The 27,592-nt window shown below is 35.6% G+C and overlaps 1 protein-coding gene across 1 annotated transcript in view; it reads right to left on the reverse strand.

Annotated features, from left to right (window-relative positions):
* The window catches only part of DLG1 (discs, large homolog 1 (Drosophila)), a 175,067-nt gene that overhangs the window by 1,332 nt on the left and 146,143 nt on the right, over window positions 1-27,592 (reverse strand). Inside the window, exons 16-24 of the mRNA XM_010568436.1 lie at window positions 22,715-22,891; window positions 21,847-21,916; window positions 16,609-16,708; window positions 13,095-13,136; window positions 9,886-9,936; window positions 7,262-7,363; window positions 6,836-7,008; window positions 3,127-3,236; window positions 2,658-2,749 (exon numbers count right to left, since the gene is read on the reverse strand). Of these exons, the coding sequence (XP_010566738.1) occupies window positions 2,658-2,749; window positions 3,127-3,236; window positions 6,836-7,008; window positions 7,262-7,363; window positions 9,886-9,936; window positions 13,095-13,136; window positions 16,609-16,708; window positions 21,847-21,916; window positions 22,715-22,891 (917 nt within the window). The remainder of the gene's footprint in view (window positions 1-2,657; window positions 2,750-3,126; window positions 3,237-6,835; window positions 7,009-7,261; window positions 7,364-9,885; window positions 9,937-13,094; window positions 13,137-16,608; window positions 16,709-21,846; window positions 21,917-22,714; window positions 22,892-27,592) is intronic.

Genomic DNA, 27,592 nt, shown 5'->3' on the forward strand with positions numbered 1-27,592 from the left:
GATGCCCACTGAGATTTCTGGTTTCTGTGCTAGAGTGAAGCACATTGTTGATGGTACTGCAGGACACACAAAGCACCATGTCTCTCACTCAAGGCTTGGGATTCGGAAGCAGTTTTCACTTTACTACAAGTATACACATACAACTGAGCAGGTTTTTTTGCTTTTCCTAACCACACATTAGAGTTTGCCTGAGTCAATGTGCATCCTCCAGTATTCTTTTTGGTCCAACTTTCATGTGTGTTTCCAACACAAGGCAAGACCGAGTACAGGGCTGTGTCCTCATGCAGTCAGAGTCAGGCTTGGTGTAATGCAGACTGGTGAACGCCGCAGCTGGATCCTGAAACTTCACAGCAAGGCTGGCTGACCTTGGGATTTCTACCTGCTAGCACTACCTTTGCTTTTGGCCAAAAAGAGGAGGAACTCATGGAATTTGTTGCCCCACCAATAGGTTCAAGTTTTATAGACAATAGGCGTCATTATATAGTTAAAAGTGCAACTTATATTCAGATGCTCTAAGTTAGATACATTTTCTCCAAGGCTAGAAAATAATTAGAAATGAGCCAGTATGGATGTGTTCCGGCATATCAGAGTAAAGTACAGCCTGGTGAAAAGGAGGATGAAGTTTCAGCTGTTCTTACCACACTTCAGTCTGAAAAAGCAATCACCATGAGTGAGATAGCAACTTCTTTTTAATTAGGATCGCCACCTCAGTGTTGATAATCCAAGAAACAAAGTTTAGCATGAAAGATAGTTTTGGAGGCAGGCCAGACTCACTCTTTTGTGCATTAATATATTACTGCTGCTTCTGAGCTTTGCTTTCATGCAAATTACTTCCTTTTTATTCCGAATCACCATTCCCATCTCTTAAAAACTTTCTCCCCATCTGCAGCCCATCGTGCCTGTGGGAGGAGGCTGTTCAATTATTATAGGTCAAGTATAACGCTCACAGCACAACAGTGCATTAGAAAGATTTAGAAACATCTTTGCAATGCAAATAGGTGTAAGCTTCAGCACCTTACTTCTCTCCAGCTATGTTTAACCACACCTCTTCCAAAGCTCAATACCCTCAAAACAGAAGATGGATGTGCTCTTCATGTGCTTCGCTGCAAAGTTTAAGTCTGTCTAAACTTAACCTGCCAATGAAATTTATTTCAGTTACCCTACACGATGTGGTATTTTTTAACAGATTAGGGAATGCTTACACATTCTGTTTTACCACGCGACTCACATGGGTGGCAGCCTCCAAATTTTAAGTAGTAAGTGGGATTTGTAATGTCTTCAAGTATCTCAAACAGATTCAGAGAAGGATTCTGGCCTGAACTGGATTATCAAGGACAGAAGTCTGACCACTGCTATCTTCCTTTGTCAACAAGCCTTAAAATTCTAAGAAACATGGCTCCGAGCACTTAAAAAGCGCCCAGAGGTTTTTTGAAACATGTTGAATTATGTCCTTCCATTTCCTGAAAAAAGTGTCCTATATAATGACCTGACACAGCTTCGGAGAATTCCAGCTACTATTTAATTAATATCTATTATAATAAACTGATTTGTTTCCTGAACAATCCTGATACATTTGCAAGTCATTTGGTAAGGGACTCTATAATAGGAAGAATTTGCAATATATGTTGAGAGTCCCATAACTTCCTGGGTGCAGACAGATAGCTATGGGAAGAGTGGGAGAGCTAGATGCAGTATTGGGATAAACTGTCAGCTGCAAGGCAGCAGAGAGGGAGGGAGACAGACAAAAAGGGATGGACTCAAGTTGTTCGCTGTGTGGGTAGCACACAATGTAGAGAACAAGGCAGCAGGAAGACTGGGGCAGGGAGTCGACTGGGTCTTCTATCTTCCTCCCCATGTGAAGCCACCACCCCTTCCTGTGTCTCTGCCCAGGTGGAACAGACTTGTATTCACAGCTCTGCCCACATAAGACGTGGAAGAAGGAATTGGGTAAAGGAGTCGTGTCACAGAAAGGAGGTGAATGGGGCAGCAAACACTGAAACACTGCAAAAGAGAACGTAACAGGAAGGAAAGGAGTGACTGTCTATCTAGGACAGGAATGGGGAAGGCTCATTTCTGTTCTCCTGAAAAATCTTGACTTGATCAATCTCCTCCTACTGCAAGCCACAATGCAAACAATTAGCACAGTCTGAGTGCTTGCGGCCCATCCCTTGCTGTTACAGTTAGATCCACGGCATACAAAATTTGATTTGCTAAGCACCACAATGCTGTAGTGCCCAATTTCCAGAGGCTTAATTAATTACCATCATTCTTTACTTCCTGATTTTAAAAAAAAGGAAAGTAACATTTTCTACAGGGAGCTTTGCTGGGCAATCTCAAATTGCTCTGCAAATAAAAAGCTTTAAGTGTACAATATATCAACAAAGCAAACATCTGCACTACAATACTGAGGAAAATAGTAGAAAGTCTCACAGTTTTTAAAACCTAAATTAAGCTCCCAGTAAATTTTTGTATATATTGAATTAATTGATCAAATTGAAATCAGTGTATACATACTAAGATGGCTCTATGCCTTGAAACAATCACAGATCAGCCGAAAAACAAAGTTCAGCCTTATCTCAGCAGTGAGGCAATTACTATTTTATGGCAAGCAATAAAATTTCAACTCTGGCAAGGGAACAGTCCCAAGCAAAACACACCTGTGAAGTGTTCAGTAAATTCTTGCTCCAATTTCATGGCTCTCTCAAACGTCTTTCTGGCTTGCTCTTCCGTTAAGCGTTTATTCATTTCCCTGAAATTGAAAACATTATACATTTAAAACCTACTATCAAACACTTGGAGTCTTTTGAAGCAAGGTTTTAAACTGCTGCCTGAGTATTAACCCTAATAAGAGGCAGTCTCCTAAATGGCACACCTAAGCAAAGACTGTAGTGGGAATGAGCTGTTCTGACACTATGTTGCATGGAATTTCGCACAATGACATTTGTTCTCAAGCACTTTAATTTGGATTAGAAACCCCATCTAAAAGTCCCTAGAAATTAAACTCAGGAAATTAAATATCGTTTAAAATGCAAATATTACAATTGTCCTCACATAACTTGCAGTTGGTTTTTCAAATACAATGACAGTCTCAAACAATTTAGCCTGAGGTACTTGACTTTTACTCACATGATATTTTCCACTGTTTTGGGTTTAATAAAAATGGAGATTGGGTACAGCTGGGCAATCTGCAACCTTTTGATCGCATTACCAGAAACATCAAGAATGCAATGTTTACCCTAAAAAGTGAGAGAGAAGGGAAGATGGCACTAAGCAAAATTTAAGTCACAGGTACGCATAGCATAATTATTTAGAAGAGAAAACACATCTCCACTGAAGCCAACAAAATTAGAGCATCTGCATCAATGATATTATGATTTCACCACTTTGGCACAAGGTCCCACAATGCTCCTCTGTTGGGATCATACATCATTTGAGATGTTCCTGACCCTTCTTCCTTCTTTTCTCTACCAGAGGTTGCAGCCCAATCAACAATGCAGAATCATGCAGTGAAACAGCTGTACTTCAACCACACTGCCAAAAATATTTTTATTTTTTAATAATTTGAGGATCCTTTAGGGAGGCGGCCATGTCACAAATGCAGTTTAGAGAGAAGCCAGATGACTTAACTGGCATACCCGAAGGAGTAACCAGCCCTGATGGCAGGGAAATACACCACCATCAGAATCATTAGATGGAACTGGATGCAAGCATTCTCCTCCCCCCAGGTACCACACAGTAGAATACCAACTTTGAGATGGTAAGTGCAATTTATTTGGGCTGATTATCTTTTATCTCTTGAGAAACCAATATAACTTAACGGTTCCTTGGGCAGTTGGAAGACAAAGTGGTAGGGCTGCTTTTCTCCCCACCTCTATTCTCCCACTAGAAGCAAATTTCCAGCTCTTTGGGATACCTCATCTCAAAGGCTCTTCCTGTTCATCAGCTCCTCTCATCTCTGATACGCTCATTTCCACCTCACACATTTTTATTGCTTTCCTTTCCAAGTGGCATATGAGTAATTTGCCATACCACCATTTTAGAAAGGGATGGGGGAGTGGAAAAACGCTGTTGGGTGACTAAAATAAGAAAAGCTTTTTCTTAAGCAGGAGACCAATGTGAATGGTAGAATTCTGTAAGCCAGGATACAAACCCACAAGCACCATAAAACCAATGGTTACTCATATACAACACACTTCCTGAACTCCTGGGAGATCATTCCTGGAGGGCACGTTGAAGAGCAAGGAAGTGACTGCAGTCTGAAATGACTGACATGTTTCTGCTTCCTGGCAGGAGAGATCACTAGGATCATTTACATTTGATCACTTGCACAACAAAACCACAGAATTTTATTTCAGGAATTCTTAAGGATAGAAGTGTTCTTCCCACATGACCAATACATATCTTCTTGCTTTCAACTGCCGACAGCTGTTTCCCAGAGCCAGTCTGGTGATCTGGATGCTGACTGGTATCATTTAAGAGTGTCTTTATGTTCTAGCAGAGTGTTTTACTACATGTGCTGACCTGTCCACATCTTTCAAATGGTTTCAAATGTGGCAAGTGCTCTTGGAATTGAGAATTAAGAGCATTACCTGGTCCATTTTCCTTTTTGGGATAAAACTCTTAGTATTTGCTGTGTTTGGCTCAACAACTTATGCCAGGTGCCAAAGGATTTTGAGCAAAGAGAGGAGGACTAGGTTGCTAGCACAACAGCTGTGATGGACTTTATGGAATATAACTGTGACAGTTTACTCCAAATAAATAATGAACGTGCATTAACAGTGGCCTCAAACAGAGATTTGCAAGTTGCTAGCGATTCCAAAGAGGATATGAAAATTCCTTTCAAGTGAAGATTTGGAAGACAAGGAAAAGAAATGCAAGTACTTCATGATATAATTATCATGATTTCATCCAGGGCAGCTATTAGCTCTTTGCACAGCGCATTCAAACAATATTTTACATATTTTTTAGTTCCTTACTTGCACTGCATCTGATTGAGAAAGACAGCAGAGCACTCAGTGCCTTTTACAATAACTGAACAATGACATCAAAAAGCATCTTTAGCTGTGTCCATTATAGGTAACGAAATGAGAGATGGGGTTCAGCTGGAAGCATGGACAAATGAACACAATTTAAAGCTATTGCAAGAATACCATTTTTGGGACTTTTGGGGTAGTAGCAGTCACTTCTGTTGTGTCTGCCCTTAAATTCATCACAGAAAACTTGGAAATCATCTTTTGTATCCCAGGAATAAGACCCACTGAAGAGACTCATCTCTTAAGCAAGACGGAGAGGACTACAAGGACGGTCTAGTCCCAGATCGACCAGTTTGCAGCCCTGTCACGATTCTGAAGTCAAGTTCTGAAGGACAAGCCATTGTTTCCCAGAAGAATAATGTTAGCTGGAACTGAGAAATTACTGCATTTACCCGAAGTCCCACAGTGCCTGTGCAAGAGATTTAATAGCACGGAGACATCTGGTAGTACTCAGTTCATGTCAGTTTATAAAAAGTTCACAATCATTTTGTACCTTACTAATCACACTAGATGAGCAAAAGAACGCAGCCAATTTCAGGTCTAGGATGGAACCGAAGAATTGTATCTGTGCTACGAGGTGAAGCAACTGCCAACAGGTTTATAATGTTTAAGCTGTTCAATAAATACTTTCATCATTTAACCACATATGATAGTTTCACAACTTTGTTCAGCCTCCCAAACAAAATAATGTTAATTTACTTCAAAAGTTTCATAATTAATTTTATTTCCTTTACTTTTCTTGCTATATACCACTGAGCCAGGTTCTATTCCATAGGGTGAGAAAGACAGAAGAAGAAAACTTCATCACATGAACCACAGAATCCCACCATGTTCTCCCTGGTTTTGATTCTAGTAAATTAAATTGCCAGAAATAACAATACTCAGCCATTTGGCCAGAATGGTCTACACTGTTTTCCAGAGGACTAACTACACTCCTGTGTCACCTAGGTTAACCACACTTACCCTCTGCATGTCCAGACTGGCAGTGCTCATGCTTGTGAGTTCCCACCTAGAAAATAGCTGTTTCTTCTCTCATACAGATCAGACAACATTGTCTACTGTAAATGCACCATATTTGTAAGCAGTAGAACAACACTCATCAACCTAATGTGGAACATTTGCAAAGAATTTTCACCAAAAAAATTTCTTTAAAACAAGCAACTTACTCTAAGAAACATGCTTCCTTCTTGCCACTCTTTTTCAGAGAGCTCAAGTAAACTTCAGTTTGAATTTAGAATATTTAGATTTTGCAAGAAATAGTTAATTAAAATCTATTCAGGATAAAACCAGTAAGGTCAGTCTTCAAAATGTAGTGGTAGTTATGTAAAAAGTCTTTCCAAAATTGAGTTTATTACATTCACTCTTTTCCCTTTGTCAGCTAAATCCATGAAGGGCACAAAGAATAACAAATTTATAAGTTTTCTTCCACACAGGTCTGTATCAAATGGATCATCATATTAATTGACTACACCACCACTATTCTTAATTAGTTATTGATCTATGTATGTGAGCTAGGCTAATTAGCCTGTAATTCCAATTATTTCTTCTCTATTCTCTTTTTATAAGAGGGCACAAACTATGGTTGCTCTTCTCCCATCATATAATCACAATGCTTTCATTATTCCAAAGCTTCATTATTTCCCTAAATGCATTTGTGACAATGTGCTTTGCTTCTACTTTTGTAGAAATTCCTTGTAAAGTCAGATGGTTCCTAATGGCTTCTTGCCATTCTTCTCTTTTCCCCTCTGTCAGCACAGTCATATAATCACCTCAGTAAATTAAAGTAACTGGCGCTGATTTACCTTTTCTGCTACTTCTCGCACTGATTGGACACTTGTTCCGTAAAGATGATTATTGTACTGGCCAGCTTCAATGAATTTGTGATCCTGAATATCCTTCTCCATTTGCTCTCGAGAAGTGACAAAATGGTAATCACGTCCATCCACCTCATAATCTCGTTTTGGTCTAGTAGTATCTTTAAATATAAACCAGTAGTTTTTAAAGCAAAACATAAAACAGTGACTTTTTTTCCCTACAACATCGAAAAATAGTCTCCCATTTATATTGCAAAATTTTCACAAGCAAAGGGATGACTGACCATTAAGACAGGTCTATAAAGTTTAAACGATATATTAACTTTTTTTTAACTCAACATACAGAGGATGTCTATTAAGAAAATTAACAGAAAAAAATCATTTAGAATTGCTTTAGTATTTGCTGAGACTTACGTGGAACACATGAGCCAAATTTGTCTGGAAATTCTGAGATCAGATCATCATTTATTCTGTCTTTCATGGGTCCCAAAACAATCACAGGTCGAGTGTAACTGACTATTAAACATAAAGGAATAACGTCAGTTACATTTCTGTATGATTGCTAACTTTCACAGTTCAGCAAAATAAGCTTTATCACATGGTAATGATTTTAATACCTGAAAGAATATGTACTCCTAAAGAGAATAAAAACATGTTTAAGAACGTAAATCAATTAATATCATAGACACAGTAAGATGTTAGAGCTTCAGCCTCAAATCACCACCCTGGGTGACTGAAGTCTTTGGGAGGAAAAAAAAAAAAAAAAAAATCTTTTCACAAAGTAACATCCTTCATTCTAATGAAAAAAGCAGAAGGGGGAAATTTGAAAGTCTTTTCACTTCAGAGGTACCTAAGCAGTAGCACTGTTCGTGAAATTCTAGTTCTGTGTTGGGAGAAGCTTCTTACGTTCTCTAAGACCACAATTAAATATTCATATATAAAAACTCAACTATATATACCTTCTGTAACTATTAACACCCTTATAAAATGAAGTGTAGCATCTTTTAAAAGCAGCTTAATTTTTTATGAAGTTATAAAGGGCTTTTGGTTGGAAATTAAGCTTAAGCAGAAAATATCCGATTATACTGCAAGAACCATGAAGACAATAATGCCTAAGTATCTTGGCATTAGCATGTAATTTCAGCTGAATAAATTTTAGTTTTAGGTTCAATCTGACTTTACTGCACAAATAAGTCCAAATTAAATAAAGTTTGACCTATAAAATATATTTTAATTTGACTCTCAGAGCTACTTTCTTTCAATGGTATTAATATATTCATAAAAGGAATGTCTTGGATCCAGTAACTGTCAACCTATTAATTTAACAACAAACATCTTTGCTTAAAGACTAAGGGTGGCCCACTAGTGTCTCAAATCCAAGCACCTTTAAATCTATTTTGGTCATTACAGTTCTTTATTCCTCTGAGCTTCTTATAAAAAAAAACCAAAACAAAACCAAACCCAGACTACTTTGGAAGTGAATTTGTGGACAAATGCAAATAACATATTCAGGGAATGTATTACTGCTCCTAAGCAAAGAAACGAGATGCTAGTTCTTTTCTGGCCTTCCCCATACACTACATTAGACTCATAAAGAGAATTACAGTCACATATTTAAATGCCAAAGCATTTGGCTCTCTAAAATTTTTAGTTTTACAATATAACGGTTACCAAACCATTGGCTTGTGCAAAGTCTTATTCACCTTTTCTCTTCAACCTTGACATTAATTCACTTGATATTACTATTGTTCTTACTAAACCATTAAGCTATCCGAATCTGGGATGCTAATGCCAGCTAAAAAGATGTTTCTCATTTTGTGAGACCCTCTGGTGTGCATACATACACAGACCTAGCAGCTGCTCATTTGAGGGTAACAAACCTCCAGTTCCCTAGCTTAAGCATAGCTTGCTTAGCACATCAAAGAAGGCCTACTATTTCCCCATTTCTAGCATGGTCTTAACTCATGCATTTCTCATCCACGATCTTATTTGGAGCCTACCAAAATTACAAATTATATGATATAAATAATGTAGTTTGTGTTAGGCTTACATAACAATTTTTATTACTTTTGGAAGCTTACTGATGAAATGGAGTCCATACGCCACGATTAACAAATCACATATGTTCCACAATGCTATTAAAAGCAACTGGGCTGTGCCACCCACTGCACGAAACTAAAAATGAAAACTTGACACTCAAAATTCATGTAAATACGTGACGTATATTTGCTTCCACTGCCACCTTATTTGATAGGTAATAGATATCAAATACTCCCAAAGGACATCCGTTTTACTGATTAATTTACAAATATATGAGCTATGTATTAGAGAATGTAAATCAACCATTAGCATCTGTGGTGGTGAATGGGAACACTAAAAATTCTGTCTCTATTATACACAGTGAAGCAAGATCAGCACCAAGGTGAAAGGAAATGATAGCATCCCATTAAAAATCAGTTAATAGCATTTTATTTTAAATGCAGGTGTGAGAAAGTATTTTCTCCTATCAATTTCCACTTAATTGAAAAATACCTTTTTTCCTGGGGGGGGAAGGGGAATCACTTGGCAATTGCTAACCAAATTAGCCATATAAGAAGCCCATACAGAAATGGGAGACTGCCATGTTTTAGAGACATTTCGATAAAAGTTTACGTAAATAGAGAAATGATCTATTGACACACTTTTTGCTATGACAGCAAAAAAGGAACTGCAACAGCGAGAACACTAAGCAATATGAAAAAGAAGAAAACTATAATTTCTGAGGTTCACACTGACAAAACTGTTAAACATACCATATTTTCCTTATGCAATGTAAACCACAGAGTAAGTTACTTTAAGCAGCACACCTTTGGATTTTGCACTAAATAATTTAGCAATTGCATTTAATAATTTATGCCTTTATGCTTTATTCATTTGAATAACGGTAACAAGTTCAGAACAGTAAAGAAGTTTAACATGGTGCTCAGTACATAGGGGCACATGAAGCATTCTGATAATTCAGATGGTATTTATTTTTTCCCCGAGTAATATCTACAAACCTTCTTGTTGATTGACTGGTTCATATGACAAGACATATTCCTCTTGGCCACCTAAAATGTAAATGCAAAGACATATCTATGTATTTTTTCTAAATCAACATATTTAAATTGAGTCATTCAATGAACTATAATGATTCGGACATTCCTCAGTAATATGCATTACAGTGATACTGATGAAGGACATTTTTCAAGAGCGATGAATTATAAAAATCACAAAGATAAGCCAAACACAAAATTTTAAAGCGTAAGACATACAGCATAAATAATTTCCTGGTTTATGTCAAATTTACATCAAGCACAAGAAGAATTTTAAAGCATTATTGAAATGCTCTTATACACATTTCCCTGAATGAAATGCATGCATGCTATCATTCACTGCTAGAAGCAATGCCACCTTCATCATGAACATTCTCCACACTTTGAAGCCAGCATTTACAATGACATTTTTCCATATTTATACAGGGCTGACAACCATGTATGTCAAGGTGTACATATCTTCCACTAACTTTATCATGAAGTGGCATTTATATAAACATCTTCACTCTAATTCTACAAAAAAAAATTATGATTGTATATACTAAATAACTATTGTTTTATTAATGAATTTTTAAAGATGAAGTTGAAAACAAAGAATGCTTTGTATTGTTCTCAGCTCCAGAAAGCACATCAGCAGTGAATGAAACTACAGTAACTGAATTTTGACCTTTGACAGCTGCAGGCTTTTTAAATGTTAGTGAAAGCATCTGAAATATACCTCAGTTGCCATCCCTCTAAAATATTATTTCTAGTCTAACAAGATATCTCCAAGTAAGATTTCTTGCAATGAAATCACTAAAATTTAACTCCATGACAGTAGAGAATTTATAATTCTGAAGATACAAGCTCAAATTATAGGACATTACTATGAACTTTGAATAAAATACAGTCCTTCAGTAACTCACTTGTGTAATTTTGGAACATTCTTTGGAGTTCATAAGCCATACTTATAACAGGCAAAGGAACATACCAATGCTATACCACAGTTGTATAGAAACAGATGGCAGATGAAGGCTTTTATAAATTCATATATTGCTTCTATATATTTATTCTTTATTTCATAGCAAATACCATTGATCTTTCAAATCTCAAATTCACAATTTCATTAAGAGAAATATTTCTCTTATTTGTGACAAATTTGCACTCAAACTGTACTACAACAATATATGAACAAACATTTTAATTTTCTAAGTTATTGCAAGTGAGGAATACCTTAAGACAGACACAAGAACATGCAACCTGTATATTTTAATATCTCAGAAAGTTACTCATGCAAATGGATTTTAGAAGGACAGTATATACTTTCAACACCCCTTTTAGGCTAGGGAGAGAAAGAGGGAATCACCAACTATCAACTCATCTATGAAAGATACAGCTCACATATATTTAGATACTTTGGAGAAGTCACATTGCTATAAGGTCAAAAATTACATTAGTTAAGCAAACTACTAAAGAAGATAATAACAAGTAAAAAGCATCCCCTAATTGAGGGCAAAAAGTATATATTGTCACTGCTTTTCAATACTTTGGAAAAATGAATATTAATAGAATGAACCTTTTGAACAACCGTACTCATCTGTAATCAAGATAACTTTCATATTAGACAGCAGTAAGAAGAAATTTAAAAAATTATTTTAATAAAAAGTGCTTGAAAATACACATCCAGATAAGCAAATCCATGACATTCATAATAAAATCGGGGCTTCCCAAGTAACAATGGAGTAAAAAACTAACTAGTAGTACCAATAACAAGCTTTAAATATAAATAAAGCAAGCTCTGAAAAAACCCTTGGTGGGGCGGACAGCGGAAAACAGCAAATTTATAAAGAAACAGTCATGGTTCGGTAGGTTTAGTGGTGTGTCATTAAAACTGGTTAAAATTTATAAGCTTGTCAAAGGCGACTTCCATACATGCTCAATTTTGTGTTATTCTCAGGGAACATGAATGCCTCCCCCAAGTGGTTTCTTTTCAGTTACAGTCTACAACACTGTTAGCATTTTATATACATGTATAAATTCTCTCCTTCAGTGTAGTCAACTGGAAGAAAAAATGTAGATCATCACCTCTGAGAAGATCTACAACTTCCAAACAAATATATCTGTTAATGAACCACCTGCCTTATTACCCTAACTTAAATTATATGTGTTTCTGAAGTGCCCGCCATACAGCTATAGCAGGCCACCAGCAGGCTGATCAGCGAGCCACTCAGTGTCACACTGCACGACTTCCACTCTTCCCTTCTTTTCGTATTCCTCTTCAAATCCTCAACTTTCTCACCTTCCTGCTCTGGCCGGGATTCCAGGTCTGAACTGTGAACCGTACTGAGTTGTTCACTGGAAATGCCCAGTGGGATTAAAGTTCTGGCTCTGGTTTAAGACATTTTAAAGCATTGTAGAGCAGCATCATGCAGCATATTACCCACTGTGAACGTGTAGTACTACTGTAGCTTGGGTAATAGTAAATAGTACTGTAGCTTGGGCTAGTAAAAAAAGCTAACTTAGTCTAGTATTTAAAAGATGCTATGTCTTCAGAGAGAGAACGTGCATGCATGCCTAGCACGCTAATTTATCTTAACTGACTCCGGCACTGAATGTGTGTCGTATGCTTTGAAGAAGATTCATATTAAGCACCCGCACTTGACAAAATAGATAAATGAAAGCTGAAAGCAAGGGTAAACACATTTGCTTATCTTTACTTTCATTAGAAGCATATACATATTAAATCTGAGTATCAGTTGTGAAAAATTGTAGATAGTTATGTACTATTAAACAGATTACACAGTTTAATTACACTTCTGGTATTAAGCTCAACTACATATAATTATATTTGTCAGCATTAAATTTACATTTAGGTTTTAATAGATCTAGCTAGCTCACATAATTTAAAAAAAATAGGAGCAGATTCAAATTAAGCTGAACTAAGAAAATCATAGATCACCATAAAAATAACCATAAAGGAGGTTTGCAATGATTCTCTCCAATCAGTTTTTTAAAAACAAAGACACAGCACAACTTGCAGTACTCCACCAAACACATGAATATGGATTTCACCTGAAGGTGACTAGGAAGTTCTACTTAACATGTAAATAGCCAGAAAAGACAAGACGGACAAAACCAAAGAAAGAGCTACTAAACAAAGGTTCTAAATAAACAAAGAACTTAAAAACACTTACGGTAACTACTTTCACTATCGCTGGCGTTAGAGGTTACATGCTCTGAAATTGCAACACAATGGAAAAAAAAATAAGGAACATACACTAATGGCATGAGTCCAAAAGAAAGCAAACTGACACAAAATAATCCAGATGAAAGACAATACCGATATCGAAATGCTGAAATCAATACATACTGCATAAAAAAGTTTTAAGGTACTTCTCATAGCTGTCAGGATCAAGCTTAATTTCATACGAAAGGAATTGATGTTAATAAAAAGAAAAACATTAAATAGCACATCAAAAGAAGATTACGAAAAGTATACTACTTCATAGTTCACATGTAACCCTGCAATTTTTAGGTTTTCGCTTCAAAATGAATTTTGTTGTGCAAAAAGTCTGGGATTATGCATTTCAACATCTATGCAGGCAATTTATTGATTACATTAGGAGTCTTGTAGCAGAAAATATTGGACTATATTGCAGGAAATAGAGTAGCACGTTCAATAATAGACACTTTCCTATGGTATATTAAATAGTTTACTTGAAGTGCAATGCTGAATTAAGATTCCACCCCCTGCCCACCCCCGCAATGCTTTAGTTTTCAAAAGCTCCTGACTTTTAACTTTCATTCTGGACTATCTATATTAATTTTATACCTTTTGCATAGTAATCAAAATACTTCAGTAGCTACAAGCTGTTTATTTTAAGCTATTTAACTGCATTACATACCTTTATGATAAAAATTAATGCAATTGAAGAATTTCAGGTATCAATCTATGCTGCTAGTTACCTGAAAATTCTACAAATCTGGTGAACAAATACGAACTTTGATATTGCTGAACTTTACAATAAAGAATCAATTTTCATGGCACCCAATCAGTGTGTCTCTTTGTAATGAAAAACACTAACATTCACAGGTTAAGACTGCATAAAGAAGCTTGTGTTTGACCTATACAAATTAAATACATTTAATGTGAAATTATGTACCTAACTGTGTGCATACGATAATACATGTTTTTGTCAAGAGGAGCCTTTATAATACATTAAATTCAGTGTGGTTCCTCTCATACAAGATTGAAGAGAAGGAAGCAAGGGGACTTTAGAAGCAAGAATACAATTAATGAAGCGAGTATGCTTCTAGTGATTAATAAACATTTTAAAAAGTTAGTCATCATATGTAAACTAATTAATCTTTTAAAATGTTTTTGGATAAAGTGAACTAATATCTTTAAACCACAAATCTCTGGCTAGACTGAACTCCCTCATTTCATTTCTGTGCAGGCAAAACAGACAAATTCTTCCTAAAGTTTGTAAGTACCAGCAGTTTGGATTTATTTCCCTTTCTTTTTCTCATCTTGGAAAAAGAATGTCCACATTGGCATGGAAGAGGCAAATAGCGATGTTTAAAAGCCTTGTGGTAGAATATGAAAGGGAGACGTTGTCAATTAAGAATACAAGTGTTGTGATAGTCCATTAATGGGCACAACTGGTGAAGATGTAAAGCCTAAAATGCCAGCAAAAACAGTAGTCTTGCAGAGCCCAACTAACACAGCTTGCATTAAGCGTGGTAAGGCAGTTTCAAAAAGTTTGACTGTGCTGAAAAACAGGCTAGAAGCCACTTGTTTTTACAACAGAATCACCTAGTGACATTTCTGGACCATAATGCATAGTTTAAACTAGGTATGATCATAAGGCCATAAAGGCTGCTTATGATCTTCTGCTCTAAACCATAAGGCCATAAAGGTTGCTAAGGGCTTCTGCTCTAGACCAAGAATTTCTTTGAAAATGGCCATTTCAGAAATAGAAAATTAATGTTATAGACATAGATATAATGTTATAATATCACATAATTATATATACAACTAACATATATAATATATATCTATAATATAATTATAGATACAATGTTATAATTTAATGATTGAGGCCAAATATAGAAGTACACTGCTTCTTACATGTCGTTTCAGGAACAATGTACATAACAGTTATGCCCTGGGCAGAAATGTTATTTTTAATGACCCTCAGTCACATAATTTTAGTGACTAATTTTGCTATTCCATAAATGCATAACAATGTACATGTTTAATAGCTGTGATGAAAGCAAGGGTTTTTTTTGTCATTTTAGTACAGTGGTGGTGTCTGTGTAGACAAACAGATCTGTTAAAAGTACTCAGTGACTTTTTAATCTTACTGGATTCAAGTAGTTAACATTCCTGCAAGAACGACAACAAATGCTTATGTGTCTCCTCTATTATCTACCCCTCTACCTGGTCTAAAAGCATCATAAGAGTTCAAGTAAGTCAGACAGAAAAACTTCCATGGCATTTGTTAAGCAAAGTTTTTTGTTTAAATAGCTGTAAATGTCAGTCACCTAGAGAGAGGACTGAAAACTAACTAGTTGAAGTATTACGACAATGGTTGTACTATTACTGTAAAAGCCATAGGTTATTTTTAAATACATAAACCCACAAAGACAAGGTAATAGTGACATTAAAAAAAAATAATCACCAAATTTAAAAACACAGTACTATTAAGGACAAACAAGTAAGCACTGGTAAGCTTCTGAACAACAAAAAAACCTAATGTGATAGTCACATGAAAGTAACTTGTTCCTGAAAGCAAAAACCCCCAGAACATTACAAAATAGAAAAAGCTTATGAAACACTTTTAGAGTCAACCTCCTTATGCCAGTAGAGCACCAGTCTCAAAGAGATCTGTTAGAAAAAAAAAAAATAGTAGTAATTTTTCAGATGGAGGTTAAAATAACTTGGGAGTATTTTGATCACTTACTCAGGCCTTTTGATCCCATGTCGTCAGGGACCTCCTGCAGAGTAGTCCCCAGAGGGCAAGCAATAAAAAGACAATCACAAAGAAAATAATTGTCAGTAATATATAAAATTGGCGCTACGACAGGAGACAGTTCCCAGAACATCACAGGGGAAGATAAGTCTATAGGATTTGACCTGACTGGCACATGAAGTGTAATCAGTGATGCAAATGGCAGGGAACACAGTTTGCAGTGGACCTGGTCTGAATTAGCAAACTTACGCAATTGCTTTTTGAGAAGACACTTTTTTTTTAGTGCTGGCAACAACGATGAAAATCAAAGTAACCTCTCTTCATTAGGAAAACCGAATTAGAATTAGTCACTTTGAAGAAACCAGTCTAAAGGGACTGATTCGAGAAGCTGGTAAGCTCCATTATAATTTCTTTGCTGCTGTGCCCTCTCCTCCAAGTCAGAAATGAGGAACCACCACTGACAGCGCTGGAAGGCTGTTACCTCCTCCAGTTACGTACACGCTGTTACTCGGCAGTATTACCCAGTCTATTCCCAACTGGGATACTCTTGGATTAAATTTTACTTTAACTGCAAACAAATGGTTTTATTGATTTTGTAGATTAGTTTGTCATTGGCACCTCAAGCTCGTTAGCCTGTTGCAGCTCATGAAACTGTCTCCATGGTAACACCCTACTGCAATCTAGCAGGCCCTTCTACATGTGCTTTGCTCTCCGTCGAATGCCACATACTTACGGTCAATATCACTGGTTTCCTGCTCACTCTGGTCCTTGTTCTTGTAGAAGGGAAATTTTCGGGAAAAGAGGTTCTTTTTACGCTTGTCATTGAATGACTGCTGAAGAAGAGAAGGAGGGGCAAAACAAAGGATGTCTAATGTCTGTGTGAACAAAGGCCCAGACCAGCAGCTTTGCGGAAGCTGACTCCTATAACCACGTTATGCAGTGCGTATTTCAGTTTAACACTATCTTCTCAGCTCATTAAAAATAGAGATTGGGATTATGGCTTTGCTCACACCCTCCGTGTTTCACATGCTTACTACTGAGAGAACTGGCAGGCTGATTCATCCTGCATGGCCTGACCTGTATTTCACAAATTTAGGCTTGCTGGGAGTGTAAAAAGATGGGAAAAACTAGGCTGCTATAAGACGGCCAAACCATAATGAACTCAAAGTCAATTAAATCACTGATATTAACTAATATAGGGGTTACAGTATTTTTAAAAAATGCTGAGACTTTACACATGCTTTTGCAAACAGCTGACATTGTAACAGCACACCAGAAGTATTTGCCAGTGTTACCCATTTGCAAAGGCAAAACTGTAAATACTTTGGTGACAACTGCAAAATAACTTATCATACAATAAAGAAAAATGGAAGTTAAAAGCTATCATTGTATCAAATGCTTATGATAAAACTAAGTAACAGTGAAATAGGAAAAAAAGGAAAAAAAGAAATGTTTCTAGCTAAAATATCCAAACAATTAAAAAAAAAAAACAAAACAGCCTGTATTTGTTTCAATCTTTCACAATTGCAATTCATTGCAAGTTCACTGAAAGAAATGACTAGGCTCTATGTAAGTGTGCATCCCAATACCATGATTCACTTTCAAAAGATACAAACTCATTTCATTTGTTTATTGTGCCAATTTTTTTTCAAGGGTGCATTTATAGAGAATTAACACGTGAAAAACCCTGTATGTGCAAGGATCACGTTCAGCAACTTTTGACATTAACTGCTTGTGCTGCTGAAGAATTTCTGCATCTCAGCTGCTACAAAAATTTCTAGAGTTACCTATATGGACATATACATAAACTATTATTGTGCTCCTTCTAAACAATGGAGAGCATCAATGTATTTTCATTCATATAGAGGTATGTCTACAGGTATAATAAACGCAGAATTTAATAATATCTGCCCCGTCTTCTGTTGAAGACATTATGTGACTACAGTGCCTTTAATTTATTATTCTAGGTCAATAAAGAAAGTCAATGTATAAATAAATCAGCAACATTTTTACTGCGATTATGCCCAGAACTAGAACTAATACAGCTAACTTGAAGCCAGCTGAAATTTCTTTTCATCTTTAGGCATAAGTGAATCATCTGACCAGTTTTGCCAAAACATGAAATTTGCCATGTTTTTGTCATTTGGCTTGCAGAAACTCTATTACCGGAAGGATGGCAAAAGTAAGAAAATGCCCAACTTCATTCTGAGACCCTATGCTGCAGGGGGACTGTTTATTTCTAAGCCAAGCAGAGCCCATGTGCAGCAGAAAGTAATAAAAGTTCCACAGATCCATTTTTTAAAAGATACTTTAAAAAAAAAAACCCCAAAATATTTTCAATTCATACATTAAAGACTCTACTAACAGCTATTTCTAAAATTTGGAGCATGTTAACCTGCAAGTAATTGTCTGTCTTCAGCTAGTGTGAGCTCACCTTCCTCTACTATATGCAATACAGTTGCAAAAAGATATATTATCTCTTCTACCAGCATTAAGTATGGAATGAAATACAGTAACAACTAGGGGTCAAATAGGACAAAGTTTTTTCAAATGGTGCGCCACCTTCTTTGGTACAATTACAAAACTAGCATTTGGCCTTCCTAAAGAGAATGCCTATAGTGCAACACAAAAGCTGCATCCTGCTACAGTATTAACAATCCTTCTGGCCATCTGTTTTAATACAGACTTGCTTGGCAATATCAGATACTGAAACATCCAGTGATATTTTCATTACCATTGTTTAAAAAAAATTTACTTAAAATTACCAGGTGTTAAAGAGGCTCATGGTACCATGGGAATACAGTCAGTGACACTGAGCTCTGGAAATAGCAATACCGTGTTAAGTAGGAAAACCATAAAGCCTTTAATTGGCTGGCATCTGTGCTTGAGTAAAATGGTCATTCCACTGTAAGAATTGGTTAATAACCAACCTGACACATGGACAAAAGAACTGGTTTTGAGCCAATCATATGCTTGCAGGAACCATAGTTGGCATGGGCAAGGTTTTAGCTTATGGTCCTCCTGACCCTCCTCATTTGAAGTCAACAAGTCATTGCAATTGATTTCTCATAACCAGAAAGGTTAATGTAATCTACAGAACAAGGGCAACAAAGAAATATGCCCACAGGAGATCTCTGCTGACTATAATGAAAAATACTGTAACATGAATTTCCAAGAAGTCTTGCATGTATATAATTTTTCCATTCAAACAAGTCCCTCAGTTTGGGCAAAAGAATAGGGGAAATAAATGTAACAAAGCTAAAATGGTGCAGCTTAACTGAGGTGGTGAGACTCTGCAATTTGTATAGTTAAAATAAAAGGAGTGGCTGGTTTATTGTACTTCATAAAACATAATTGGGTTCTTCATTTTAGTTTTGAAATATTTCATATCAATAATTATTTTAACTTTCTGTACAGTAAATCTTAATGAACTAATATTAATTTTTATATACTGCATGTATAATGGTCAGAGTCAGTTCCATTGCCAAAAAAAAAGGGGGGGGAAATAAAAGTAATATTATACCGATTTTGCATAAAAGATTAGCCAAAAGATTATTTTTAAAAGATACCATGATTATAAAAAGCTAGAGAGAATTGCTTATTAGTTGAAAATGCATAGTAATTGTATTAAATTTTTCATAAGCCCACTGCAAATCATAAACAGGCATCATAAGCAAGAATATATTAAAACAGAAGCAGCACAGAAAGCGAGACAAATGTGTATACGAAAGGAACAAACAAGAAAAAAAAATGTAACCATTTCTGCTCCAGATTGCTTAACTTCCCTTAAAATGAAAGGAACATGGATTTTAATGTTTGCCATCACTAGGGTTATTCTTTAAGGTTGTAATGTAGAAATTTTGAAGAATTGCACAAAGTTGATATTTCATCCTGTCCGTGGAGTATCACCATATACGGACACAGTAAGGCGCAGTCCGTGAGGACATGTATGGTGCAGACAACTTACTGGGAAAAATATCATCGTGACAAATACAGGAAGAATAATTTAAGGAGAAACCATAATGTTAAAACATTTACAGCTGAAGCAAAAGATTGTGAACAGTGTAAGCATGTTTGCAAAATGAAATGTTACTAAAGAAAAAGAACTGCAGTTCTATGTCAATGGCAAGCGTAGTTGCTTTTCCACTCAGTATTCCATGCATATCTTTGGTGCTATGCTAGTACACAGTGACTGTACACTAACTCTGCTATTGTCAAAATGCTACCTCAAATACATCGTTAATTAAGTTAACTGTTTGCAGTTTATTGGTAGACAAACTACAAAACCATGCAATTATCTTTCAAAGAACATGGTAACATCTGAAAAATTACTTAATGTAATTAAAATAATCTAAAGTATTTAAGCCATTTTATGTGACTTCTAAAAAGTGAGCTCATATTATGAAATTGACCAGGTTAAAAATTACCACATCGGTTGATAATATTTTATTCCAATACCAAAATACGAATGCACCAAAACAGAAAAAAACCTGCAAATAATCCAATGAAACCTCAAGACAGTACCATAATTGCTCGTCAGAAAATAGAGATGTTGATTTCCTTTTAAACACTTATAGAAAAAAACCCGTAACATTCTCCTCTTTAATAAACTAAACTAAAACCTTTCCCATGCAGCAGAGGGATGTACATGTGGATTTGACAGTCTTTAAAGTATAAAGTCCTACACTATCAGGATAAAGTATTAAAGCTTTAATATTTTATATGCAAATTTTGAAGTTACGAATACATTGTAACTGAAATAAATGACTAAAAGAAATCTTTTGAGTTTTACAGTAACGACTAACTAATGTTACAACATTAGTGTTATTAAAAAAATAATCACTGTTTAAGGAATAGCTTCTTCAGGAGCTTAAAGCATGTTTCAGGTTTTTAAAAATGACAATATATTATTACTTTAGAAGGCTCTTACATCTAAAATGCATATACCTAAGTCTTGAAATTACTAGTTATATACTATCAGTAGAAATAGTAAGGTTGTGAAACTGTTTCCAAAATTTCAAAATGACCAAAACATTGCAAACAAGCCTCATCCTCAAAAAAAAAAAAAAAAAAAAATTAGCTGCTGTACCATTATGAAATTGCTATAATTTTGCCTACAAACATGCCTATTACTACTTAAGTAGCTACAACTGCTTTCTCACCACTCATTCCCATCATGTGTACTGGGACAGGGATTGCATATCATGCAGTGAACTGCACCAAGGGGCTGCCTAAAAATAAACCAAGGTGTCTTTTGGATTGGGTTATTTTTCACCTACATCGGCTATTTCATAGGATTTGAGCACAACCACATCAGTATTTCCACCAGTAGAGAGTGGAAGTGAGAATAAAACCAGCTGTGAGATGGAGACTGATTCTGGTCAGCAATAGTGCTAGCCTTGACTTTTTGTTGGCCTATGCCCTTGCATGAAATTCTTTAAAGGTCCTATATCTATAATTGTAACAAAAGTTACTTTATGCTGTCTACGTAACTGTGTACATCATAAAACCTCATTTCATCATAGGGACCCTGCTGAGCTTTACTTCCTTGTTTTCTAGATGCATTTAAAAAAACCTTAAAGAAAGAAACATTTTCCTTTTTCTGAAAATTGGTAGTAAGCCCCTTCCCCAAAAAAGGGAGTCCAGGAGTACAATCCATACTAAAGGGTTAAACTGCTTTATAAACAGCAGTTGCAGAGCTGTTAGAAATGGCACTATTCAATACCTGATTAGTATCTACAACTCCTATTATACTACAGTATTAATGATAATATATATTTCTAAGCTAATTATTTAAACAATTTGCAGTGTTTCGACATTTTAAGTTTGCTTTGGTGCTTGGAATTACTTTATTTCTATTAGACAGAATTTAATCTTTTCACTAAAATCTGAAACTGAGTCTGCAAATATAAACCACTGAAAAATGTTACTATCCACAATGCCAGGTGTAATTAGCACTTCATTAACTCACCCCTTTATCTCCTCTTGTTTTGGAATTGAATTTCACTGTCTTTAAGCGGGCTCGTTCTTTTTTCTCAACTCTACCACAAAAACATACACAAAAATGGTAAATCAGCAAAATTCGAGAACTTCAAGTTACTACTTGTTACAATGTAAGCGTATAGGTGTACCTTTTATAGTATAGATTTTTATTGCTGACAACACCTTGAAAAAAATGAAAGCCTGCTAATGCCAAACTGTATTGGAAAAGTAGGGTATTATTTCTCAAGTGATGAGCTGTGAGGGTATTGGAGTATTTTATGATTATATACGTTCAATAAATCCAGAGGGTGCAAACAGAAAACAAGACATAGTAAATGAACAGCCTCAATTATGAGTCAACAGTAGATACTAAGATTCAGAGCACCTAATCTCTTATTTGGGTCTCTAGTATGCCAGCGAACACCTTCTCCCCATTTACTGCGGCCACCAAAGAGACATTTGCCAGTTTTCCAGGTGCTGGGTAGAAAGAATTCACAATAGTGTCATGATACAAGTGAAATTCACTTTGCACCTTTTCATACATAAATGGTGTAATGTTATTACACCCACATGTAATCTCGTTAAACCCGTAACTTGCTTACAGTGAGAACAGAGAAATGGACTTGGACCATCTTTATCGAATTCAGCACACAACTCCTAAGGCTAAATAGGATTTTAAAAAAACTTCTCATTGAGTTAGTCAGAATCCCACTACAGATGGCTTTTTTTAAAAAAGCCAAACAAGTGCCTCATGTGGTACAGAATTAACAACAAAGACCAAAGCATATGCAATGTATGTATTAATCATATCAGATGTTTAATAGCTAACATCTCAAATTCAATAAAATAAGACATACCTGCGTTTGCTTGGGATAACTCCAATTTCATCACTTTCTCCATCTGGAGTTACCTGCCGTGCTTGCCACCATTCATCATCAGAAGCATTAATGACATGAAGAATATCGCCAAATTTGAAGTTCAATCCTTGACTTGGTAGGCCGCTATCTTTAGTCTTGTCATAATCAAAGAGAGCTCTACATTAAAAAGAAAAAATTAAACATTGAAAAAGCAAGAAAAAAAACAGGGGAGTATGAATAGCAGAAAATATGAAGCAAGCTGTGTTGTTCATAAGCGATTGCATCATTCCGACAGGTGCTTAAAACAAGAACACTGAATGTACTCTCTCATACACATACACATACACACAGAGAACATGTAGTATAGTATCCACACACACTTGTAAGTTTTAATGAATGAGAACAAACACCATCCAGAGCAAAACTCTAGCGCTTTATGAAAGGTCCACAGAAGATCCTACAATTTAATAAGTACTTTGCACAGAGCAAGTTACATGTCAGCCTAGGACAAAAAGGGCAAGCAAGTATTTGAAGCATACAGCACTGTCAAAAGATCTGTAATGTACATTGTTTTATACCAAGTTATAAATTGGTATTATTTTAGTAAATAAAAAATTACTGTCTGTCTTTAAAATAAAAGTCAGTATCCTTCTCACAGGGTTGCAGGGGTAAAAAAAAAAAAAAGAAAGAAAAAAAAAAGAAAAAACTACTTAGAAATATGATCTGAACACAACTTTGCTACTGTAGTACCCAAAGGCAAAGAACCTTATGTGCATTCTTTTGGAAAATTCCCAACCATTTCAAGAGAGTCTCATCCTTTTTTCCAAGGTAAGCCTGTTTTCAAATAATAGGCACTAGCAATACCTGAACACCAGCTGCGTGCCTACAGTTTTATTAACATTCCCTCTGCCAGCAGGGTTGGTTTATGCAAGTCCCCTATTATCCATACCCACATTCATGCCTGCTTTGTACAGACTCCTTTCTCCCTTCTTGCTTACGAAAGCACCATTGTCTGGAAAGGCACATGGTGCACCGTACTGTGGAACTGATCTGGGTTAACATTAATTTCTCTTCTCCCTGTTGGATCACTGTATATCTGGATCAGTTCCCTGAGGAACTGAAGAGACCTGCAGTATGTTTCTCCCAGCACAACTGAGGGTTTAGTGAGGATGTGGAAATGAATGATGACGGGAGACTCTTACCAAACTGTAAGAGATACTCCTAAGATTATGCCCTATAAAGGACTCTCATTTTATATTTGAAAAAGGTGTATGAACCTCACCTATGTAAAGTGAGAAGTGCCTGTATGACACAGGCCAAAAAATCCTCAACTTTATTTCATCTGCAAGCTCATACATTTGTCAGTGATGCACTTTCTAAATGATACCCTATCTTGATTTAGAGACTTGATACCAAGTCCATCACCAAGTAGCATCAATAGATTACAATGTGATGTTTTAAAATGGTATCCTTCTCCTTGTCCAAATTCAGTTTCTTCACCCCAAACACTAGTCTTATGTACCTTTTTCTGCTAGATTTTCAATGTTTCAGAATTTTTAACCCATCTAAGTACCTATAAGTCATAACTGTTTGCTCCAAAATGTATTTGAGCTTTGTGAGTTTTGCCCTTCTAAAGCACTGAGTGTATTTCTTTGGGTTCGAACTGTATTTTTTCATAACCAAGGACAAATTGCTTACAGGGAAAAAATTAAAAATTTTCTGTCAGATCAATTCATCTTTAGCATAAGATCTACTGCAAAATCGGAGTTGAGTCACCATGCCTTTCTTGGGCCATAAAAAGTATCAAAAACTTTTCATAAAGGGGTAAAGGTTTTACGGAATATTTTCTAAAATGTCTAAAACAGGAACAGAAATTTCAAAATGGCTTAGAAATATTTACTCTCATGATACACAAAGCCCTATATTTAAATATGCAATACTTTTAATTTGTTGAATTTATAATAAAATTTAGGATTTCAATTTTGAAAGAACTTGGAGGTTGCAATACCACCTTCCTTCAGTAGTGCAACCTCCACTATAAGATCTTTCAGTTTAATTCCGTAACATACTTGAGATATCCTGATTCTTTTCAAAAAATCAGAACGCTTATTTTCTTTGAAATAGCCCAAATACTGCAGGCATGAAAGTTATACACCTAGTAGTTATTCCTCCAGATTTATTTTGCACATTTGTTCAAGAAGCACTCTGGACAAATATCATTCCATATCTCAAACTAAATTGCACATAATCTGTTATGTACTTTTAATGCAGATTCAAGTTGTATACATTTTCACTGAATTAAATGCATCATGAAATTTATTTCCTGAGAATTCTTGTTAGCATTCAAGCAATGATTTCTACCAGCACTACTTTTAACTTCTAAGTTTTAGTTTGAATATAAACTTATATGAACAGTGAGCTGGGCCTAACAGCATTGACACGTGTGTTGACTGCATGAGAAAAAAAATACACAAGAGTGAAATGGAACCACAAATGGATAAAAACCTATATTACCAACACACGCTCTTCAAACTAGATAAATGGTTACACAGAACAGTTTTTGTACAATGAAAGGCAGTTTCATCAAATACTTTTCCTCTGGTGAAGTCACTTCAGGAAAAATAATTTTATTGGGGAAAAAAGTCAAAGCTAATAAAGAACATTTTATAATAAGACGAATTAGGGTGTCACAGAGTAGTGACAAAACTATGCAGCTAAAATTTATAGGAACACCAGGAACTGGTAATGATCAAATAAATGAGCCAAAAAGCAAAGACAATTAACAAAAATCTCTTTTGATTCCAACTGATTAGCATGGCTTTTCCTGTATGCCTGGCAAGTCATCAAATGAGGACTCACATCACAGCCAAGATGACACATTTATCTACAGACTGGTATATAAAAAATACCTCTTTTATTCACTCCCTGTATGTAGACTTTTATTACAGACTAACAATACCATGTATACATTTATTTAGTTTAAGTTATAAACACAAACTTACTTAAAAGTAAATTTGATATTCCTGATCAACTACTGCTTTGAAAGCAGTCCCATGATATTTACTCTAAAGTTCTAATTAAATTTAAATGAAAAGTCCTAAAAATTATTTTACAGAGAAAGTACCAAGTCCTCCCTTTTATTTCACCTTTTATTACTCAGAAACTAAACAGCACTAAGAAGATAATTTGGTTCCTTCATTTACAAGTCTACAGAAACTGAAGTTAAGTTGCACGTTTCATGAGTGTTTATGCTTCAAAGCCAAAAATATAATGGCTGTGTTAATGGTGCCAAATTTTCCAGAATGTCTTTTTACCTGGCCACACTCACCAGTTTCAATATCATAGGCTGTTGATCAAGTTTTACTGAAGCATTTTTTCTTTTAGGGTATTCTTGCTGAACAAAGCAATCAGGAATTCCTGCAGCAAAAGCATCGCCATGTCTTATTTCATGAAACATGACTTAATCTTACCACTTCAGAATGAATTAAGATCAGCTTATAAAAGAGGTTCTCTTTTTCTCCCTGAGTTTTTGGTAAAGCTGTTTGAAACTAGATGTTTGAACTATCAGAATAGCATAAGGATGGCCAATTAAACTCCTCCTGCAGGCAAGTACACTTTTCAGGCCTGGTGCTAATGCCAGATCTTATTTTTCAATGGATTTAGTCAAAATTTCCTAATGATTTCAAAACTGTAAAGCTTCTTCCACTTGGAGATGTAACCTTTTTCTGTTCCAATTCAAGCAGAAATTGGCACCATTGTTTGTATTTGAAATGTATCATGCTGGTCAGAAAAATGCAGAGGTAAAAGTAATTTTCAATTTTTAATTCTATGCGCATTGCAGACTAAGATTTGGCATACAATATGAGATAAAACATGGAACAAATTTACTCCCTGTCAACATATTAACATACAAACTTGATACCATGAAGGTATCTCACCTTTTCACATGGGCTTTTTGAATCTGCAGATGAAGGAGGAGAGCGTATAGATATAGTTCAGATGCAAAACCAGAAACATTATATGAGAGAATCTCTCTCCTCTTATAATAAAGATCAAAAGATATATAAAGCAAAAATAAGCCCATTTAATCAGTACATCTTAATTAGTCGGGGGGAGAGAGAATTAGATGTGCAAATGAAGAGTTAGCTGCTGCTGAATTGCTATATTTGTATTGCCCTCCAAGGACTGTTTGTTATATTGCTATTCACCATATATTGATATACATACAATCAAGAAGAAAAATCTGCCATTTTACTTCAAATTGTATTTTCAAGCAAACACAATTGTCTTTTCCTTAATACTACGTAACACTCCCAAAATGCTGTTTACAGGCAGACTATTCATAAAGATATCAAGTTTCAGTTACAGGGATACAATGATGTATCTGATTTTATTTGCTATTTTGTTACCATGATTTTGAGAAATCACTAGAGATTATTTTTAGAGTATTTTTATTTGATAAGTTTTCTACAATTGTGGTCGAATGCCTACAAACATTTTACTGTTGGATTTACCATTCAATTCAGCATTATGTTATATAACGAATCCTTTAAGGCATATCCAAAACCAAATATTACAGGGAAAAAAAGACAGCTTCAGTTACTAAAACTGGCTTTGAATTGGTACAATTAAAAGCACAGAATGATCATAGCAGAGTGACTTATAATAAGGAATAAGCTGGATAACTAACATGTTCTGTCACTCTCTACCAATATGTGAAGAGACTCACAAAACTTACTTCAGCAAGGTCAAAATTACATCAGAAACCAGACAGAGCAGATGTGAACCCATCCTGTGTATACCAAGCTGCCTACCAGTCTTTGGCATCTTTTGGTGTGATGACAAGAGCAGATCTCAAAAGCCCTAGCAGCACCCTCT

The sequence above is a fragment of the Haliaeetus leucocephalus genome, unplaced genomic scaffold, assembly GCF_000737465.1.
Source record: "Haliaeetus leucocephalus isolate CR32 unplaced genomic scaffold, Haliaeetus_leucocephalus-4.0 Scaffold240, whole genome shotgun sequence".
Classification (NCBI taxonomy): domain Eukaryota; kingdom Metazoa; phylum Chordata; class Aves; order Accipitriformes; family Accipitridae; genus Haliaeetus; species Haliaeetus leucocephalus.